General features: G+C 35.5%; 1 protein-coding gene across 3 annotated transcripts in view; it reads left to right on the top strand.

Moving 5' to 3' along the window:
* EXOC5 (exocyst complex component 5) overlaps positions 1–20104 on the top strand; it is a 61835-nt gene extending 41731 nt beyond the window's left edge. For all 3 annotated transcript variants that reach the window (XM_002824776.5, XM_009249105.4, XM_024231370.3), the window contains exons 13-18: positions 4307–4415; positions 7285–7405; positions 8642–8728; positions 16640–16748; positions 16921–17136; positions 17899–20104. In XM_002824776.5, coding sequence (XP_002824822.1) covers positions 4307–4415; positions 7285–7405; positions 8642–8728; positions 16640–16748; positions 16921–17136; positions 17899–18087 — 831 coding nt within the window. In that variant the 3' untranslated portion in view covers positions 18088–20104. The remainder of the gene's footprint in view (positions 1–4306; positions 4416–7284; positions 7406–8641; positions 8729–16639; positions 16749–16920; positions 17137–17898) is intronic.
* Positions 20105–20383: the final 279 nt, after the last annotated feature.

Genomic DNA, 20383 nt, shown 5'->3' with positions numbered 1-20383 from the left:
AGGGATCCAGTTGTTTCAGTTTCATTTATTGAAAAGGCTATCCTTTCCCCACTGAATTACTCTAGAACCTTTGTCAAAAATCAATGGACCATTTATATGTGGGTCTGTTTCTGGACTCTTGTGTTCCACTGGTCTGTCTTTATGCCTGTACTATACTGTCTTGATTGCTGTAACTTTATAAAGTCTTGAATCGGGTAGTGTAAGTCCTAAGTCCTCTAACATTTTTATATAAATCATTTTGTGTTATGTCTTATAATAGCTTGTCTGTTTCTGAAAAAGTCTGAGATTTTGATTGAAATTACATTGACTCTCTAGTTCTATTTGGGGAGAATTGACATATTTTGATGCCATTATAAGCATATGTAAATGGTCTTTTTAAGATTTATATTTAATTTCTAGTTTAACTTACTTAGTCTATAGAAATACAATTGATTTCTATATATTGCTCTTATATCCTGTGTGAACGGAAAATAAATCTCTGGACCCCCAAATCACTAAGCCAAAGGGAAAACTCAAGTTGGAAAATGCATCAGGCAAACCTGCCTCCCATTTTATTCCTAAGTAAGATAGGAATTCCTTGTGAGCCTCAAGATCTTTCCCCTAAAACAGTTTTATTGAATTTCACCTTGGCAATGTAAATTGATAACTTATCTTCACAGTTGCAGGACAAAGGAGAGAACTCAAGTCATCCCTCAGCTCACCTGAGACAAATGCGTATCTGATTGCTTCCTCTGTCCTATTGTTTATGTAAAAATGTAGATTCAGTGAGCCAGATTAAGGCACTAGTGATTATTCCTCTACCCACCTCTGACATGCAAATTGTATATTCAGTGAAAGAGTGATCAAAGACTCAAAAGAATACAACTGTTTGTCTGTTATCTACCTGTAACCTGGAAGCACCTTCTCACCCCTTTAAGTTGTCCCGCCTTTCCAGACAGAACCACTGTACATCACACCTATTGATTGATGTCTCATGTCTCCCTAAAATGTGTAAAACCAAGCTGTGCCCCTACCAACTTAGGTGGGCACGTGTTGGCGGGACCTCCTGAGACTGTGTCATAGGAATGTCCTTAACCTTTAGCAAAATAAACTTTCTAAATTGATTGAGACTTGTCTCAGATACCTTTGGGTTCAGACCTGCAACCTAACTAAACTCACTTATTAGTTCTATTTGCCTTTTTTTTTTTTTTGTAGATTCCACTGGCTTTTCTGTATAGATTATCATATTATCAGCCCATAAATACAGTTTTACTTATTTTTTCCAAAATAAATGTCTTTTATTTGTTATTTTGCCTTATTGCACTGGCCAGACTTCTAGTACAATGCTGAATAGAAGTGATGAGAAGTGAACACTTTGCATTATTTCTGATCTTAAGAATAAATCATTTAGTTGTTCACCATTAAGTATGATACTAATTGGGTTTTTCATAGATGTTCTTTTTCAGATTGAGAAAATTATTTTATCCTACTTAGCTGAGTGGTTCTATGAGGATTAGATGTTAGATGTCATGCAAAACTTTTTTATTCTGTTAATATGGTAAATTATAGTGATTGATTTTCAAATGTTGGCCTTGCATTCCTTCTTTGATAAACTCCAATTGGTCATCAATTGACCTTTGACCTTTTGTCATATTTATATATTGTTGGATTAAGTTTGCTAAACTTTTGTAAAGAATTTTAACATCTGTGTTCATGAGGGATATTGGCCTTTTTTTTTTGTTCCTTTTTTTTTGGAGACGGAGTCTCACTCTGACGCCCAGGCTGGAGTGCAGTGGCACGATCTTGGCTCACTGCAACCTCCTCCTGAGTCCAAGCGATTCTCCTGCCTCAGCCTCCCAAGTAGCTGGGACTACAGGCGCCTGCCACCATGCCCGGCTGAGTTTTGTATTTTTAGTGGAGACAGGGTTTCGCCATGTTGGCCAGGGTGGTCTTGAACCTCTGACCTCAGGTGATCCGCCCACCTCGGCTTCCCAAAGTGCTGAGATTACAGGTGTGAGCCACCACACTCAGCTTTTTTTCCTTTTTATGTCTTCGTCTGGTTTTAGTATCAGGGTAATGTTGGCCTCATAGGATGTGTTGGGAAATATTTCCACCACCCCTCTCAATTTTCTGGAAGAGTTTGAGTAGAATTGGTATTCTTTCTTTCTTTCTTTGGTAAAATTCACAAGTGAAGTCATTTGGGCCTGAATTTTTTTGTGTGTGAGGATTTTAAACTACAAATTCAACTTCTTTAGTAGATACAGAACAATTCAGGTTATCCACTTCTTTTTAAGTCCACTTTGGTAGTTTGTATGTTTTAAGCATTTGTGTAGTTCACATAAGTTGTTGAATTTATTGGAATAAAATTATATTCATGATATTTTCTTATCCTTTTAATATCTGTAGAATGTGTACAGTGATGTCACCACTTTCCTAATATTAGTAATTTGTGTCATTTTTTTTTTCTGATCAATCTGGCTAGAGGTTTATTCATTTTACTGCTTTATTTCCCCCCAAAGAACCAGCTTTTGGTTTCATTATTTTTTCCCTGTTGTTTTTCTGTTTTCTATTCATCAATTTCTACTCTTTATTACTTGTGTTATTCTGCTTACTTGGGTTTTATCCCCACCCCTCACCCCAACCCCGCTGTTTTTTTAGTTTTCTAAGGTGGAAGCTGAGGTCATTGATTTGAGAACTTTCTTCTTTCCTAATCTAATGCGGGTGTTTTGTCTTATAAATTTCCCTGTAAATACTACTTTAGCTGCATCCCCAGAATTTTTGTATGTTGTGTTTTATTTTTATTCAGTTCAAATCCTTTTAATTTTGCTTTTGATTTGTTCTGGCCCAAACGTGATTTAGAAATATGTTATTTAGTTTCCAAATAGTTAGGAATTTGTTAGATGTCTTTCTGTTACTGATTTTAAATTTGATTCCATTGTGGTCAGAGGATGTACTTTGTATGATGTGAACCCATTTTAAATTTATTAAGACTTGTGTTTTTTTTAGCCCAGAATATGGTCCATCTTTTTTGTATGCACTTGAAAAAAAATATATATCCTGATGTTGTTGGATGGAGTATTGTATAAATGTCATTTAGGCTTAGTTGATTATGTTGTTCAAGTCTTCTGTATCGTTACCAATTTTCCATCTGCCTCTTCTGTCTATTACTCATGGATGTTTGGATGTAAATAGGAGGAGTGTAAGAATGGCTTGTGAAGAAGGTAAGAGCATTTTTTGAGCATCAGTGATTAGAGGAGGAGGGTGAATTTTGGAGTAGAGGGACTGATAAGGGAGGGGTGAAGGGTGGGGTAGTATTAATAAGACCAGGAAGGAGGCTGAGTAATACCAAATCAGTATTTATAATCAGTGGGAATTCAAAGGGGGTTATAGAATTCCTATCAACTTCTAATTTAATACATCAGATAATAAGTATTAACCCCAAGAGGACACATGAATGAAGACTACAAATAGGTTTGACAGAAGCAGAAATCAATGTATAAATAATATAGAAAGCAATTATAAGAAGTGAAGAGTAATTTTCTGTTAAAAAAGGATTTTATTTTCCCAGCATAACTAATAATTATTTTACTAAATAGCTAGTTTAACAGCAACAGCAGCACCAAAATGAATATTGTAAGCTCACTATGTGCAAATACTGTGCTAAAAACACTTTGTGCTTATTTTCGTATTTATTCTCACCTCAAGGCTAGATAAGTTCTGTTAATACTATTCCCATCTTACAAATGAAGAAATTGAGGCATGATGGGGTTAAATAACATCTCAAGGTTCACTTAATCAGGAAATGATAAAACCATTATTTGAGCCAGTTATATTTTATGGTGCATCCGTTATTAATTTCTCCATCTCCACTCCCCAGTAAAACAAAGAATTCTTTTTGTTCTGAGTTTTACTAGACTGTTCTTTGCTCAGTCAGTGGCTCTCAAACCTCTTTGGCCCACAGTAAGAAATGCATTTTACATGTTAGCCCTGTGTATGTATGTGTGTATGTGTGTGTGTGTGTGTGTGTGTGTGTATATATATATGGGGGGGTATACATTTTACAAAAGTATACTTGGATTTCACTAATGGATTGCAATCCAAGTTTGAAAAACATTGCTCTAAGTCAGGAGAGTTGTAGACAAATATGGAGCATTGTAATTGTGTGCGTGTGTATTTGTGCATGCACGTGCAGTATGGGGTGAGCTGTGAGTTATTTTGATACCTGAAACACTGACTACATCTTATAAAAAATTGATTGCTTAAAAAAAAATTGGCATTTTCAAAAGGTAGACTTGAGGAGTGATATTGTTTGGTTTTTGTTTTTAAGCTCTCTGATCCTTCTGACTTACCAAGGAATGCCTTCAGAATTTTTACCATTCTTGTGGAATTTTTATGTATTGAGCATATTGATTATGCTTTGGAAACAGGACTTGCTGGTAAGTATATTTGTGTTACACTTGTGTTAAATTCTTTTGATTCTGCTTGGTTAAACTATATGCATAATGTTGTTTTGCATATAATCATCTCTGTGTCTCAGATTCAGTTCAGTGCAATGAAGTTTGAGCTTTTATAATGCAAGGATTTGCCAGGTGCTGAAAGCTATACAGAATGGTTCTCTCATATTGTTTACATATGGCATAATAGAATAGTAAGCTACCTAAGTCACTACAATGTATGACACAATGTCTTACAATGCTGTAAGTTAGAAAATGTCGAGGAGCAAAATGAAGGCGAAAACAATTCTGATTGGGGAATTGAGTAGTGTAAAATTTAGAAAGAGAAGTATTAAAAACTAAGTCTGGAAAAAAATAGATTCAAATTAAAATTCTTATTTTGCTTTTGGTCTTTTGGTCTTAGTGGTTAGTATTAGTAGCATAATAATGACCTGAGTCCAGTCTCATTAATTCAGTTGTCTACTTCACCTGTTCAGTGGTCATCTCAAACTTAACATATCCAAAATGAAACTCTTTATCTTCCCTCTAAACCTGTTCCTTTCCCATTCTTCCCATGTCATTAAAAGGCATTACCAATATGCATGATTATTGTATGTCAGTTTTTTAAAAGACATTACCGTTTACCACTTGCTCAAGCCCCAACAAAACCCAGGAGTTCCTCAATTCCTCCTTTTCAGAAATCAATCCTGATAGCCAATCCATCAGCAAATCCTGTCAATATACTTCCAGGCATAAGTCAAATTCATGTACTTTTCTCCATCTTCACCGATGCCACCCTAATTTAAACACCATTATCTCTGTCTACTTGTAACTGGTCTCCCTGTGTACATTCTTGCCTCTCCACATTACTGACTTCATGTAACAGCCAGTTTAATTATTTCCTTATTTAAAACTCTGTGGTGGTTTCCTATTACTCTTAAGGGGAAAACAACAGCAAACTGTAGAGAAGCATGACTTTTTATCTGGCCTGGTATGTATTGATCATCTCTCATTGCATTTCTTCTCACTGCCCAGTCACTCTGACCCTTATTGTTTTTCCTTGCTTAGTCTCTTTGCACTTGGTGTTTCCCTATCCCCAAAATCCTTTTGCCTCAGCTTTTCTCATGGCTGGCTTTTCAATCATCTGATCTCAACTAAGATGTTATCTTCTCAGAGAGGCCATTGCTGATCATCACCCTAGCTAAAGTAGCCCTCTTCTCTCAGCCCAGTTATCCTTATTATCTTATCATTGCATTAACTTTTTTTATAGCACTTATCACAATGAAATTTTTATCTGCTAATGTCTGCCTCCACTCATCAGAATTCATTCATTTAACACATGCTTATTAAATGCCTACTCCTGTACTTATGGAGTTTATATTCTTATGGAGAAGATAGACAAATGATTAGAAAGTACAATGAAGAAAAGTAAAACTGAGTAAGGGATTAAAAAATTTAAAAAAGTGTGTATATATAATAATTTTGATATGTCCTTATTTTTATTTTTATTTTTGAGACAGAATCTCGCTCTGTCACCTGCCAGGCTAGAGTGCAATGGCACAGTCATGGCTCATGGCAACTTTGAACTCCTGGGCTCAAGCAATACTCCTGCCTCAGCCTCCTGAGTAGCTATAACTACAGGTGCATGCCACTGCACCTAGCTAATTTTTTTTTTTTTTTTTTTGTAGAGTTGGGGTCTTGCTTTGTTGCCTAGGCTGTTTTTGAACTCTTGGCTCCAAGCGATCCTCCCTCCTCAGCCTCCCAAGAATTTTGTTTTGATTTAAGCTATTTTCCTAAAGGTTTCTTTTCCCAGTGACTTATGCCGCTGCTGGACTGTTTGTGTGTGCCAGTATTTCTGTAATTGTTGAATATTCTTTAAAAATTTTAATTTCGTGGTTAAAAACTTACACTGTAGCTGAGTTCTGGTGCCTATAAAGAAAAAAAATACATCAATATTGCCTTAATTTTTATGTCTTTCATTAATAACAATGATTCGTATTTTCTACATATGTATTGATTTTGTTTTTTTCTCTTGTAAAGTTCATTTGTTATTCAAGCCTTCAGTTTTCTCACCAGTTGGTAATCTTGTCTTTTACTTGCGGGGGCAGCGGGGAGGGAAACACCTTTGTTTTCCATTATTAAGACAAAAAAAAAATCATTGTTCTATAAAGAACTCTAGGTGTCAAGCCTGTATTTTGTCATTAGGTATGCATATTTTCTTTGGTCTCTTAAGTCTTTTACTTTTAGGTAGAAACATAAACATCTAGGACCTTAGAGTTCATCTGTTATTCTTTACAAAAAGGAGGAAATGGAAATCCAGAGAGGTCAGCTGACATTTTGAGGTCAGAATATAGAGTGGCTTGCTTCCCTTTTTATTTTATTCTGAATAAATTCCAGAATAAAATCAGGAATGTAATCTGTAGATAGGACATTTTGAGTATTTTTGAGGAAATAGTGTAGAGCACAGTAAGTACAATGTGTCAGTTTAGGGATATTACTATGGCAGCAGTATCCAGGATAAAAGGTAAAGAGACTTGAATGAGGAAGACCAATGAGAAAATTATTCGAACTGTTATCAGAGATAAAGAGGCCTGGTTATAAGAAATATGTGGAGGTGTATTCATGGCTCACGTGAATCATGATGGCTAAGTAGATGGTGAACATTGGGCATAAAAATAACTTTGGATGAGTTTTACTAGTATAAGTTTAAGCTTGATTTTCCTCTTCTGTCCACAGAAGTCATTATTGATGTATTAAAATAGCGGTTTCATTTATTTTATGTTATAGATTAAAAAACCACATTCTTTTTTTCTGTTGCCAAGATGAATTTCTTCAAGGATGATTCTAGCATATGTATGCTTTCTGGTTTTAGGAATTCCCTCTTCAGATTCTAGGAATGCAAATCTTTATTTTTTGGACGTTGTGCAACAGGCCAATACTATTTTTCATCTTTTTGACAAACAGTTTAATGATCACCTTATGCCACTAATAAGGTTAGTCAAATTATCTGATTTTCATTGATATTTCAGTGACTGTTATAGCATTCTACATAATCTATATATATTTTAATTAAATTTAAAAAGTACATTTTCACGAAAAATGTCAAACTGGACAAGTGGAATGAAATAAAAATATAAAAGTTCTTAGGAAATAAAACATTAGATATTGTTTCTTCTTGCATTTCTGTTTTCTCTTTCCACTATATTATTAATTTTGGTGTATTTCAAAAGATTTAATCTGTCACAAACCTAAAACTGAAATCTCATGTGAAAGAGGACCTCCAGCTTAGTGAAACTCAGCAAATTTGACATCTTTTAAAAGATCCGATAGACAAAGTCAATGTACCCACTTGTTATAATGTAAAGATACATACAAAAAATTTTGTGAGATTAATGGGACAGATTTTAATGAGGCATTAAAGTAAGGTTTGGTTTATATCTTCATATCAATTTATGTGAACTTATAAAGCATTTGAGAATTAAATAAGATGGTGTATATGTGAACATGCTTTACAAAATTATCTCTTTACCACTGTTATGTAAGAGGAAAAATACTCATATAAAATTTTTTGACATTTTGTTATAAACATTGATATGCCAAGACTAGTCCAGAAACAGTCTCAAAGATAAGTCACTTGTAATCCCTGAATCATACTTTGAAAGGAAATTTACTTTTTAAGAGCTGTTATGCCACAAAGCAGAGAATTCACACAATTATTAGGGTTGCCTATTTCTTAATATTTTGAATGTTTTGACATTCTGATAGCATTCAGAAGGCAAATATGGTTGTCTGGTTTTTAAAAGTACAATTGGATTGGCTGTTACCCTCCAAATTTTATAGTATGATTTACTGTATTCTTAAAACTCTAGTGATGATAGTCTATTACACTAGATATTTGTTTCTAAAGAAAACCAAATAATTCCAAAATTTTAAAGTCGCATTTATATTCTTGAGAGATGTCTCCTCAGAGATCAAAATAACAAATTTAAGTGGTCCTCTTCCTTCCCTTTTAATCGGTTGTTTTTAGTCTATTATAATGAATTGGGCATAGTGAATGCTAAATAATTACTTTGCTTCTTATATGCTGCTTGTATTTGTTAACAATATTAATGTGTGTATATGGATGTATTTATAAATGTATATAATGTAATACACATAGGTGTATGAAAAACTTTTAGAAAATATTAGACTATTAATATGATTCTTTTTCCCTTTTAAATATACAATAGCTCTTCTCCTAAGCTATCTGAATGCCTTCAGAAGAAAAAAGAAATAATTGAACAAATGGAGATGAAATTGGATACTGGCATTGATAGGCAAGTTGTTGGTTTTGTCTCTTGCATTTTTTTAAATTATAAAAACACCATATTATAGCAGCATGAAAATACTTTGTAGAGAAGAAAAATATTTATCTTAATTCCATCATATTGCTACATTTGATTTTATTTTTACATATTGCCTTCATCCTTATTAGAATGTTGTTTTTATTGGATCCTGAAGTTTTTTACTTTGGACTATCTTGGCATTTAACATGCCTTCCTCACTAAGCTTAATCATTTCTAGCTTTTGATTTAAAGTGAGAAATATGTGACGTTTTTCAGTTGAACACTTAGAGGCCATTGTAGGATTATTGATTGTCCTAATTTCAATGTTACTGTGTTTCAAGGAATAGGGAGGCCCACGGAGAGGCAGAGAGACAGGGAAACAGCCATTAACTGGAGTAGTCAGAACATACACTACATTTGTCAATTAGGTTCACTGTCTTATATGGGTATGGTTTGTAGTACCCCAAAACAATTAAAATAGTAACATCAAAGATCACTGATCACAGATCACCATAACAGATTTAGCAGTAATGAAAAAGTTTGAAATATTGTAAGAATTACCAAAATGTGACACAGAAACACAAAGTGAGCACATGCTGTTGGAAAAGTGGCACTGATAGACTTGCATTGCCACAAGCCTGCAACTTGTAAAAAAACAAAACAAACCACAGTATCTGTGAAACACAATCAAACAAAGCAGAATAAAACAAGGTATGCCTGGATATTCAGAAATGGGGTTGTTGGATCATATAGTAGCTCTGTTTTTAAGTTTTTGAGGAATTTCTGTACTTTTCCATAATGGCTGTACCAATTTACATCCCCATCAACAGTGTACAAATGTCCTGTTTTATCTGCACTGTTGACAACGCTTGTTATCTATTGCCTTTTTGAAAAGAGCCATCCTAACGGGTGTGAAGTGATAACTGATTGCATTTTCCTGATGACTAGTGATGTTGAGCCCCCTTTCAGATACCTGTTAGCCATCTGTATGCCTTCTTTCAAAAATTTTTATTCAGGTTCTTTGCCTTTAATCATTGGATCATTTATTTTTTTGCTATTGAGTTTGAGTTTCTTATATGTTTGGAGTGTTAAACACCTCTGAGATGTATGGTTTACAAATATTTCCTTCCATTTCATAGGCTGTTGATTGTTTTCTTTGCTGTGCAGAAGCTCTTTAGTTTGATGCAGTCTCATTTGTCTTTGTTTCTGTTGCCTGTGCTTTTGAGGCCATATCCAAAAGGTCATTGCCAACACCAATGTCAAGAAACTTTTTTCTTATGTTTTCTTCTACTAGTTTTATAGTTGTGGGTCTTATATTAAATTTAATCCATTTTGAGTTGGTTTTTTTTGTGTAGAGTATAAGATAAAGGTTTCATTTCATTTTCCTGTGTGTAGATATCCAGTTTTCCAGAACCATTTATTGAGGAGACTATCTTTTCCCTATTGTGTGTTCGTGGCACCCTTGTTAAAGAGCAGTTGACCATAAATGGATGGATTTATTTCTGGGCTCTGTATCCTGTTCCATTGGGCTGTGTATCTGTTTTTATGCCAGTACCATACTGCGTTAATTACTGTAGCTGTATGATATATTTTCTAACCAAGAAGTACGATGCTTCCAGTTTTGTTCTTTCTCAAAATTGCTTTGGCTATTCAGGATTTTTTCTGATTCCATAAGAATTTTAGTGTCTTTTTTTTTTTCCTATTTCTGTGAAAAATGCCATTGGAATTTTGATTGGGAATGCATTGAATTGCTTTGAGTAGTATGGACAGGTTAACAATATTAATTCTTTCAAGCTCTAAACACGAGATATGTTTCTATTTACTTGTTTCTTTTGGCAATGTTCTATAGTTTTCAGTGTATAAGTCTTTTACTTCCTTGGTTAATTCCTAAATATTTTATTCTTTTTCATGCTATTGCAAATGGGGTTTTTTTTTCTTTCTTTTTTGGATAGTTTGCTGATAATGTATAAAAACAACCGATTTTTGTATGATGATTTTCTGTCTTGCAACTTTACTGAATTTGTTTATTAGTTCTATTTTTTGATGGAGTCTTTAGAGTTTTCTCTATCTAAGATCATATCATCTGCAAAGAGACAGTTTTACTTCTTTCTTTCCAATTTAGATGTCTTTTATTTCTTTTTCTTGCCTAACTGCTCTGGCTAGGACATCCACTACTGTGTTGAATAGAAGTGGTGAGAGTGGACATCCTTGTTCTTGTTCCTGATGTTAGAGGAAAAGCTTTGAGCTTTTCACTGTAGAGTTTGATATTAGTTGTGGGCTTGTCATATATGATCTTTGTTATCTTTAGGTATATTCCTTCTAAACCTAATTTGTTTGTAAGTCTTTGTCATGAAAGAGTGTTGAATTTTACCAGAAGCGTTTTTTTTTTTTCACATCGTCAATCATATGATTTTTATCCTTCATTCTGTTAATGTGGTCTGTCACATTTATAGATGTGCATATGCTGAACCATTCTTGAATCCCAGGGATAAATTCTGTTTGGTTATGGTGTATGGTCCTTTCAGTGTGCTATTGAATTCAGTTTGCTAGTTTTTTTTTTTTACATCTTTATTCATCAGGGATATTGGCCTGTAATTTTCTTTCCTGTATTGTCCTTCTCTGGCTTTGGTATCACTGTAATGCTGTCTTTGTAAAATGAGTTTCAAAGTGTTATCAGTTCTTCCATTGTTTGAAAAAGTTTGAGAACGATTGGTGTTAATTCTTTTTTTTTTTTTTTTTTTTTTTTTGAGACAGAGTCTCCCTCTGTTGCCCAGGCTGGAGTCCAGCGGCACAATCTTGGCTCACTGCAACCTCCACCTCCCTGGTTCAAGCAGTTCCCCTGCCTCACCTTCCCAAATAGCTGGAATTACAGGCACACACCACCACACCCAGCTAATTTTTTTGTATTTTTAGTAGAGACAGGGTTTTACTGTGTTAGCCAGACTGGTCTTGAACTCCTGACCTCAGGCAATCCACCTGCCTCAGCCTCCCAAAGTGCTGGGCTTACAGGTGTGAGTCACTGCGCCCAGCCAATTCTTCTCTTAATGTTGGGTAGAATTCACTAGTAAGGCCATCTGGTCCTGGGATTTTTCTGACTTCAGCAGGACCTCTGTCTCTTAATCTCTTCATCTTATGCCAATCTGTTATCCTTTTCCTAGCTTTATTTCTTTAGTTATTGTGCTTATATCACTTGGTCCATCTTTTGAATTACTTTCTTGAAATACCCTAAAGTACATTTCCTTCAATCACAACTGTCTTACAGACCCTAACCTCTGATAGATGCAGTCTCTTTTATTCCCATAACTGGTTGGCTCCTCGCTGTTGGAGAATATCACATAACATGTACGTTATTGGTACCACTGCAAATCCATGCTCTCATTTCTCAGTTGGATTTTTAGTACCGCTTATCCATCCTTCTGATTGTCCTTACACTGTGAGACTCAGTGTTGCTGCTACCTGTTTTTCCCAACCTTGGCCATTCTTCATAAGTTCCCTATCTCCACCGGAAGCGTTCTGTACACATTCAGCATCCCTAATCCAAAAATTCAAAATAAAAATGTTTCAAAATTTGAAACTTGAAACTTTTTGAGTGCTGACATTACCCTACAAGTGGAAAATTTTACACCTGACCTCATGTGACAGGGCACAGTCAAAATACAGATGCACAGCACACGGTTTATTTGAGTATCCGCAAGGGAAAAAAGACCCTCCCAACCCTCTTCAGCTGTGATAAATATTTTCTGTGCATGTCCAAATCCCCCCCTACAACAAGCATGCCTACAAAGTAATAAAATGGCATGTGTGTAGGCTGGACATGCCAATGGTAGGTGGCTCACAATGCCCCACATGCAGCCAAGACCTGTGTGTGTGCTTTTTTTTCTCCTTATTCTGTGCTCTGTGGTATAAAGATGTGGAATCTCAAAAAGGCCTACAGATACCCCTGAGGTTAACAGTGATAAGAACAAGAGGAAACATTTATGTTTATCTTTTTGTTTGTTTTTTGAGGTGGAGTCTCGCTCTATCGCCCAGGCTGGAGTGCAGTGGCGTGATCTTGGCTCTCTTCAACCCATGCCTCCTGGGTTCAAGCGATTCTCCTGCCTCAGCCTCCCAAGTAGCTAGGACTACAGGTGTGCGCCACCATGCCCAGCTAATTTTTTGTATATTTAGTGGAGACAGGGTTTTGCCATGTTGGCCAGACTGGTCTCAAACTCCTGGCCTCAAATGATCCACCCGCCTCAGCCTCCCAAAGTGCTGGGATTACAGGCGTGAACTACTGCACTCAGCCTGTTTATCTTTAAAAAAAAATTTTTTTTTGTGGCCAGGCACAGTGGCTCAGTCTCAAACTGAGACCACCCTGGCCAACATGGTGAAACCCCATCTCTACTAAAAATACAAAAATTGGTCGGGCATGGTGGCAGGACCCTGTAATCCCAGCTACTCGGGAGGCTGAGGCAAGAGAATTGCTTGAACCTGGCAGTCAGAGGTTGCAGTGAGCCAAGATCACGCCACTGCACTCCAGACTGGGTAACAGGAGCAGAACTATGTCTCAAAAAAATAAATAAATATACAAAAATTTTTAAAAAATTTGTTTAGAGACGTGATCTTGCTCTGTCACCCAGGCTGGTGTGCAGTGGCGCAATCATAGTTCACTGCAACTTTGAACTCCTGGGTTCACACAGTCCTCCCACCTCAGCCTCTTGAGTAGCTAGGACCACAGATGCACACCACCATACCCAGCCATTTTTTTTTTAATGTAGAGATAGGGTCTCATTATGTTGCCCAGGCTGTTCTTGAATTCCTGGGCTCAAGTGATCCTCCTACTTCAGCCTCACAAAGTGCTGGGATTATAGGTGTGAGTCACCATGCCTAGCAGCACTTACGTTTATCAAAGCTGTTGGACAAACAGGATGGCGGTGTAAGTGTGAAATGTCTTACAGAAGAGTATGGTATTGGAATGACCACCATATATTACCTGAAGAAACAGAAGGAGAAACTGTGCTGAAAGTGATGAACAGAAGTTAATGAAAAATGTAAAAACACTGCATAAAGTTAAAAGTGAAGATCTTGATTATGTATTGAAAGAGTGGATCTGTCAGCATTGCAATGAATACATTGCTACTTAATGGTATGGTGATCATGAAACAAGCAAAGATCTATCATGATGAATTGAAAATTGAAGGGAATCGTGGCTATTCAATGGGCCGTTTGCCAAAAGTTAAGAACAGACACGGCATTACGTTTTTAAAGGTTTGTTGTGATAAAGCATCTGCTGGTCATGAAGCAGCAGAGAAATTCCTTAATGAGTTTGCCAGGGTTGTTGCTGATGAAAATCTGGTGTGAGAATAAGTCTATAATGTTGATGAAACACCACCATTTTGGCATTACTGCCCCAAGAAGACACTGACAATACAGGTGATAAGATGGCTCCTACAGAAATTGAGGATGCCAAGGACAGAGTAACTGTGCTGGGGTGTGCTAATGCAGCAGGCATGTGTAAGTGTAAGCTTGCTGTAATAGGCTAAAGCTTGCATCTTCATTGTTTCAAAGGAGTGAATTTCTTGTTGGGTCCACCGTTATGCTAACAAAAAGGCATGGATAACCAGGGATGTCTTTTCTGATTGGTTTTACAAACATTTTGTACTAGTGGCTTACACATACTGCAGGGAAGCTGGACTGGATAACAGCTACAAGATTTTGTTATTCCTTGACAACTGTTCGTGTCATACTCTTTCCCAAATGTGACTTTATTCAGTCTTCTGACCAAGGTATCTTTAGATCAATGAAGAGTAAATATAGAAACACTTTCTTGGGTGGGCATGGTGGCTCAGGCCTATAATCCCAACACTTTGGGAGGCTGAGGCAGGAGGATCACTTGAGCCCGGGAGTTTGGGACCAGCCTAAGGCAACATAGTGAGACCCTGTCTCTGCCCCCCAAAAATTTAAGAATTAGGTGTTCTGGCATGTGCCTGTAGTCCCAGCTACTCAGGAGGCTGAGGTAGGTGGATCACTTGAGCCTGTTAGGTCCAGGCTGCAGTGAGCAATCATCATACTGCATTCCATCCTGGTGATGGAGTGAGACCCTGTCTCAGAACGCTTTTTTTTTGGAGACAGAGTCTTACCCAGGCTGGAGTGCAGTGACGCCATCTCAGCTCACTGCAACTTCATCTTCCCGGGTCAAGCAATTCTTCTGCCTCAGCCTCCTGAGTAGCTGGGACTACAGGCACCCACCACCATCCCTGGCTAATTTTTGTATTTTTAGTAGAGACAGGGTTTCACCATATTGGCCAGTCTGGTCTCGAACTCCTGCCCTCAAGTGATCCTCCCACCTCGGCCTCTCAGAACACTTTCTTGAACAGCATACTAGCAACGGTGAACAGAGGCAGGAGTATGGAAGGTTTTCAAAATGAGCTGAGCATGAAAGATGCTGTATATGCTGTTGCCAGTGCTTGGAACACAGTGACTAAAGACAGTTATGCATGCCTGGCACAACCTCTGGCCTTCAACTATGTTCAGTGAAGAGGATGAACAAGGTGGTGACTTTGAAGATTTCCATATTTCAAGTGAGAAAAAAGTGATGTCTGACTTCTTACGTATACAAAAAATAATACGTTTAGAGTCCATCAGTAAGTTGGATGAAGTGAATATCAAAAGAATTTTTTAACATCAGTGAGACTCCATTTGCTCATTCATGGACTGGTAGTGAAATAGCCAAAATGGTTCCAAATCAAGGTGATTGTGATAATAGTGACAAGGTAACGTTGCTAACACTGCAGAAAAAATGCCTATAGATTACATGGTGAAAATGTGCAATGGACTTATTAAAGGTACAGCAGTGTACGTTCATAACAGAACAGTAAGTCATATCAGTTTACAAAATCAAACAGAGACTTCTAAGACAAAAACCATTATTAATGAGGCAGATGACTCCAGAGGAAACTTTTAAGAAGCCATCCAGCAGAATATCTCCTCATCCAAAGAGGTCCTGCTTTCTGGTCTCTCAATTGCTTCTGATATTTCTTGTCACCTAAAAAAATAAAATATAGGATAGAGTAACCTTTTCATGAAAGCACAGCATGGTAGGTGGAGACTGAAAACCTGCTACATTGTTGTTGTTTAACAGGCAAACAGGTATTGTGGTGATGTTACTATGCTGTTTGGTTACCTTAAATATGTTATTTTTTCTCTGTATGAATGGCATGTCATCTTTTTTACTGTTAAGTACTTATGTGTGAGTAAGTATAAGAAAATGATTGCTTATTGGTAGCTTATAAATTCAGAGTCAGGAGTGATGGTAATGCCAGACAGCCACGGATTGTCCACATGGGTGTCTGAGATAGTGACGTCTTTGCTTTTTGATGGCTCAATGAACATAAACGTTTCATGTACAAAACTATTAAAATATTTTATAAAATTACTCTCAGTCTACTTGTATAAGATATATATGAAACATAGATGAATTTTGTGTTTAGAATGGGTCCCATCCCCAAGATATCTTATTATGTATGTACAAATATTCCAAAATCTGAAAAATTTCAAAATCCAAAACACTTCTGGTCCCAAGAATTTTGAGAAAGGGATACTCAACTTGTATATGGTTTTGCCTTTGAAAATCCTTAGTTGTTAAGGAATTAAATTAATGACAGGCTTCTGAGATCTTTGAATCTTGAAGTATTGCACAAAGAATTTTTGCCCTCTGTTTTGAGCAGAAAGAATAAAACCAAGAGCTCTTTCATATTAAGACCTAGAGCTGACTTTTTCTAATATCTAAAGTTTACCAATAGTAAGAGTTTTATGTTGATAGGAAATTAAATAACTGATTTAATTTAGCATAAATAATATAATTAAACATAAACATAGAGTAAGTTAGATGGGTTAAAGAATGTTGTGTTCTCAATTCTCTAGGACATTAAATTGTATGATTGGACAGATGAAGCATATTTTGGCTGCAGAACAGAAGAAAACAGATTTTAAACCAGAAGATGAAAACAATGTTTTGATTCAATATACTAATGTGAGTAAAATCATTCAGTTTGTTAATACTTTGTTAACATTTTCATTGGTGTATCCTACTGTGCCCTAGATTTTTTTCTTTTATACTTAAAGATTAATGAGAAACTATGTATTTCCTCTTTAGCTAAGCTGGTATACATTCCTGTGTAATGAGTGTAGAAAAACTTTTATAGGCCTGTGTAAAAGTCTGTGCTTATGTAAGAAAACAAGTGGAGAAGATTAAAAATTCCATGGATGGGAAGAATGTGGATACAGTTTTGATGGAACTTGGAGTACGTTTTCATCGACTTATCTATGAGCATCTTCAACAATATTCCTACAGTTGTATGGGTGGCATGTTGGCAATTTGTGATGTAGCCGAATATAGAAAGTGTGCCAAAGACTTCAAGGTATGTATACACAAAAACGTCAAACTTGCAAATAGGCCCAGGAGCATAAGTCAGATTATTAAAAATCACTATTAGTGAAAAGTTTATAACTTTTGTTGATATTGTATGAGATAGATTATCACATTCTACCCGAAACAGTGTTGTTCCAATTATTATTTTTTTAATTTTAAATTTTAAATTTTTATTTATTTTTTTTCCAAAGAAAGGGTTTCACGAAATTTCCTCAGGCTGGTCTCGTACTCCTGGGCTCAAGTGATCTGCTGCCTCAGCCTCCCAAAGTGCTGGGTTTACAGGAATGAGCCACCACACCTGGCCCATATATTTAATATTAAACCCATTTTTGCTTTATGGTGTATTTTCAGTTCCATAGTCTTTGACTTATTGACATCCATGACTAATGTTATATATGTCACACATTGGGAAAATAATGTTGTCTTCATTTATGTCCCCCTGAATATTTCTGTAACATTTAAATTATGAAAAATGCTGTATGTTAATAACTAGTTTTAGTCCTCTGAAGTATATATGATTGTTACTATTGAAGAGAATTGACACATGAATCTTTTTGAAATGTTATAGCAAGTTTATTTAACTACTGAAATCTTTAAGTTTTAATGCTTTGTGATCTTTAAAAAATTCTAATATGTTGAACTTCACCCACACTAGTAAGTCCCACCTGACAGTATGTAAAAAGTTACAAGCTAATTGTAAAACTGGAAATTGTTTTGTTTCAATGTTACTTTTTTTCTTCTCTCAATTCAGATTCCAATGGTATTACATCTTTTTGATACTCTGCATGCTCTTTGCAATCTTCTGGTAGTTGCCCCAGATAATTTAAAGCAAGTCTGCTCAGGAGAACAACTTGCTAATCTGGACAAGAATATACTTCACTCCTTCGTACAACTTCGTGCTGATTATAGATCTGCCCGCCTTGCTCGACACTTCAGCTGAGATTGAATTTACAAAGGAATTCAGTGTCAGTTCCTTTACAGAGGAATGTCTTATACTTCAGCAGGCCTCGGTTGATAGAAAGCACAGGAGATACCTTATGACACAGCCAACATTTTGTGAAACAATGACTGGAACAAAACAGCAGCCATACTTACCTTTGAGATTTTATTTAAAGTTTGGATACCCCTAGCTATATTTTGCTTTTTTCCCCTTACATTGAATTTTAATTCCATTCTTGAATGTAGGAATTTCAGATTCTCTAAAACTACATGTCAATGTTTTCATCCTAGAAAATGTTGCTGTCAGAAGGCAAAGGAAATGTTACCAGTGTTTTCGGTTCTTGTACTTTTAACATATTCCATTTAGAAATTTTGCCATTCTGTTTTCCATTAATAATAGGCAAAATACAGGAAAACTACATTCGTTATTCCTCAGTTTTCAATGACCTTTTCAGCATCAATTGTTAATCAGATTATTTTAGGTTTTCGTAAATAATTTTTTTGCCTCTTTCAAAAGGTTAACAATTAAGCATACTTTCTGTAGTTGGTTGATTGGATTTTTTTCTGAGGTACAACATTAATACTAGTCCAAAAAATGTCATAAACTGAACTAAAATGATGAAATATTTTATGTAGACATTAGGAGTGGATCAGAATACTTCTGCTTTCTGGGTAAAACTTAAAAGTTTACTATTTCTTATTTGGTAAATAGATTTTAAGCCAATTCTAGTAAGAAATTAATAAAACTACCTTATTTTGTATTTCATTTAAGGTGAAGGACCTTAACTAAAGGACCATATTTATTCATTATTTTAATATTATAAGGGAAGTAAAAAAAAGTGAGGTATAGTCTAAATGGTGCATATAAGAAATACTGACAGTGTTTAGCAACATGCAGCCCTTTAAGATTTCTGTCGTAATGCTAAACTTGAATAAGATGGAATGGCTGAACATGTGGTTAGTCTTTTATTTTAAGAAGGATTGAGAATTGATAGATTTGGAGATGAGCTTTGCAAAGGCTGTTTGCTTTTCATGTCTATAGGTCTGTCATTGTCCTTTTTCAAAGCATTTCTGAAGTTATTCCTACTTGGATATAGTTAATGGAATTGGCCTAATTTGATGACATAATAAATCACTTATAAAATTTTAAATATCAAGTGAAAATTTAGAAAGGCCATTACTATTCTATAAACCTTATAAACTTGCTCTGGGAGAATGCATTCTAAATTATATATAATGTTTCAGCTCCCATTGTGGTGTTCATAGTCTTCTAGGAACAGGTAAACTTAAGTATTCAATTCACTCTTGGCATTTTTTCTTTAATATAGGCTTTTTAGCCTGTTTTTGGAAAACTGCTTTTCTTCTGAGAACCTTATTCTGAATGTCATCAACTTTACCAAACCTTCTAAGTCCAGAGCTAACTTAGTACTGTTTAAGTTACTATTGACTGAATTTTCTTCATTTTCTGTTTAGTCCAGTGTTACCAAGGTAAGCAAGGGAATGAAGTATACCAACTTCTTTCAGAGCATTTTAGGACATTATGGCAGCTTTAGAAGGCTGTCTTGTTTCTAACCAAGGGAGAGCCAGAGCAGGTTTTGGATACTAGAGAAAGTCATATGCTTGTACTATTGCCATTTTAGAAAGCTCTGATGTGAATTCAAATTTTACCTCTGTTACTTAAAGCCAACAATTTTAAGGCAGTACTTTTACTGGCCATTTAAGCTCTTTGTACAGTGTCAATTTGTAAAAAAGAAAAAACGAAAAAAAATCTCAAATAAAACATAAGATAACATTTTAAGACTTCCAAATCAGAGAAGTGCTTCAAATTATTTTGTTTGGATTAATTTTTAAAATGTAAAGCATATACTTGTTGCTTAGTTATTTTGTTTATTATTTTCATGCTTGAGTTCTGTGCAATATTTTCTATTATGTCCGTTGATAGGACAGTGACAAAATTCGTAAGTGAATACTTAATTTAGAAGTGTTAACATTAATGCTCAATAAACAAATTCCCTGCAGTTGTTTTTTTTTATTTCACTCTTTTTATATTTTAGAGCCATCCATCCTGAATTTATAAATGATTTTTTATTTAAAAATTTGAGATTTTAAAAATTTTTCGCAGCACAGGTCTTCTCACTTTCTTTTTTAGCAAAAAATACTTGACTATATAAACATGACTAGAAATTTATCCTAAACAGATGGTCTTTCTCTAAGGGAAAAAAAATGTGTCATGTGAAGCAATATGCATTCTTTGTATTCTGATTTTTTAAGTGTTTTCATATTTATAGCCATCACAA

Source organism: Pongo abelii, chromosome 15 (genome assembly GCF_028885655.2).
Source record: "Pongo abelii isolate AG06213 chromosome 15, NHGRI_mPonAbe1-v2.0_pri, whole genome shotgun sequence".
NCBI classification, from domain to species: Eukaryota; Metazoa; Chordata; class Mammalia; order Primates; family Hominidae; genus Pongo; species Pongo abelii.
This window is presented reverse-complemented; position numbering and strand designations above follow the sequence as displayed.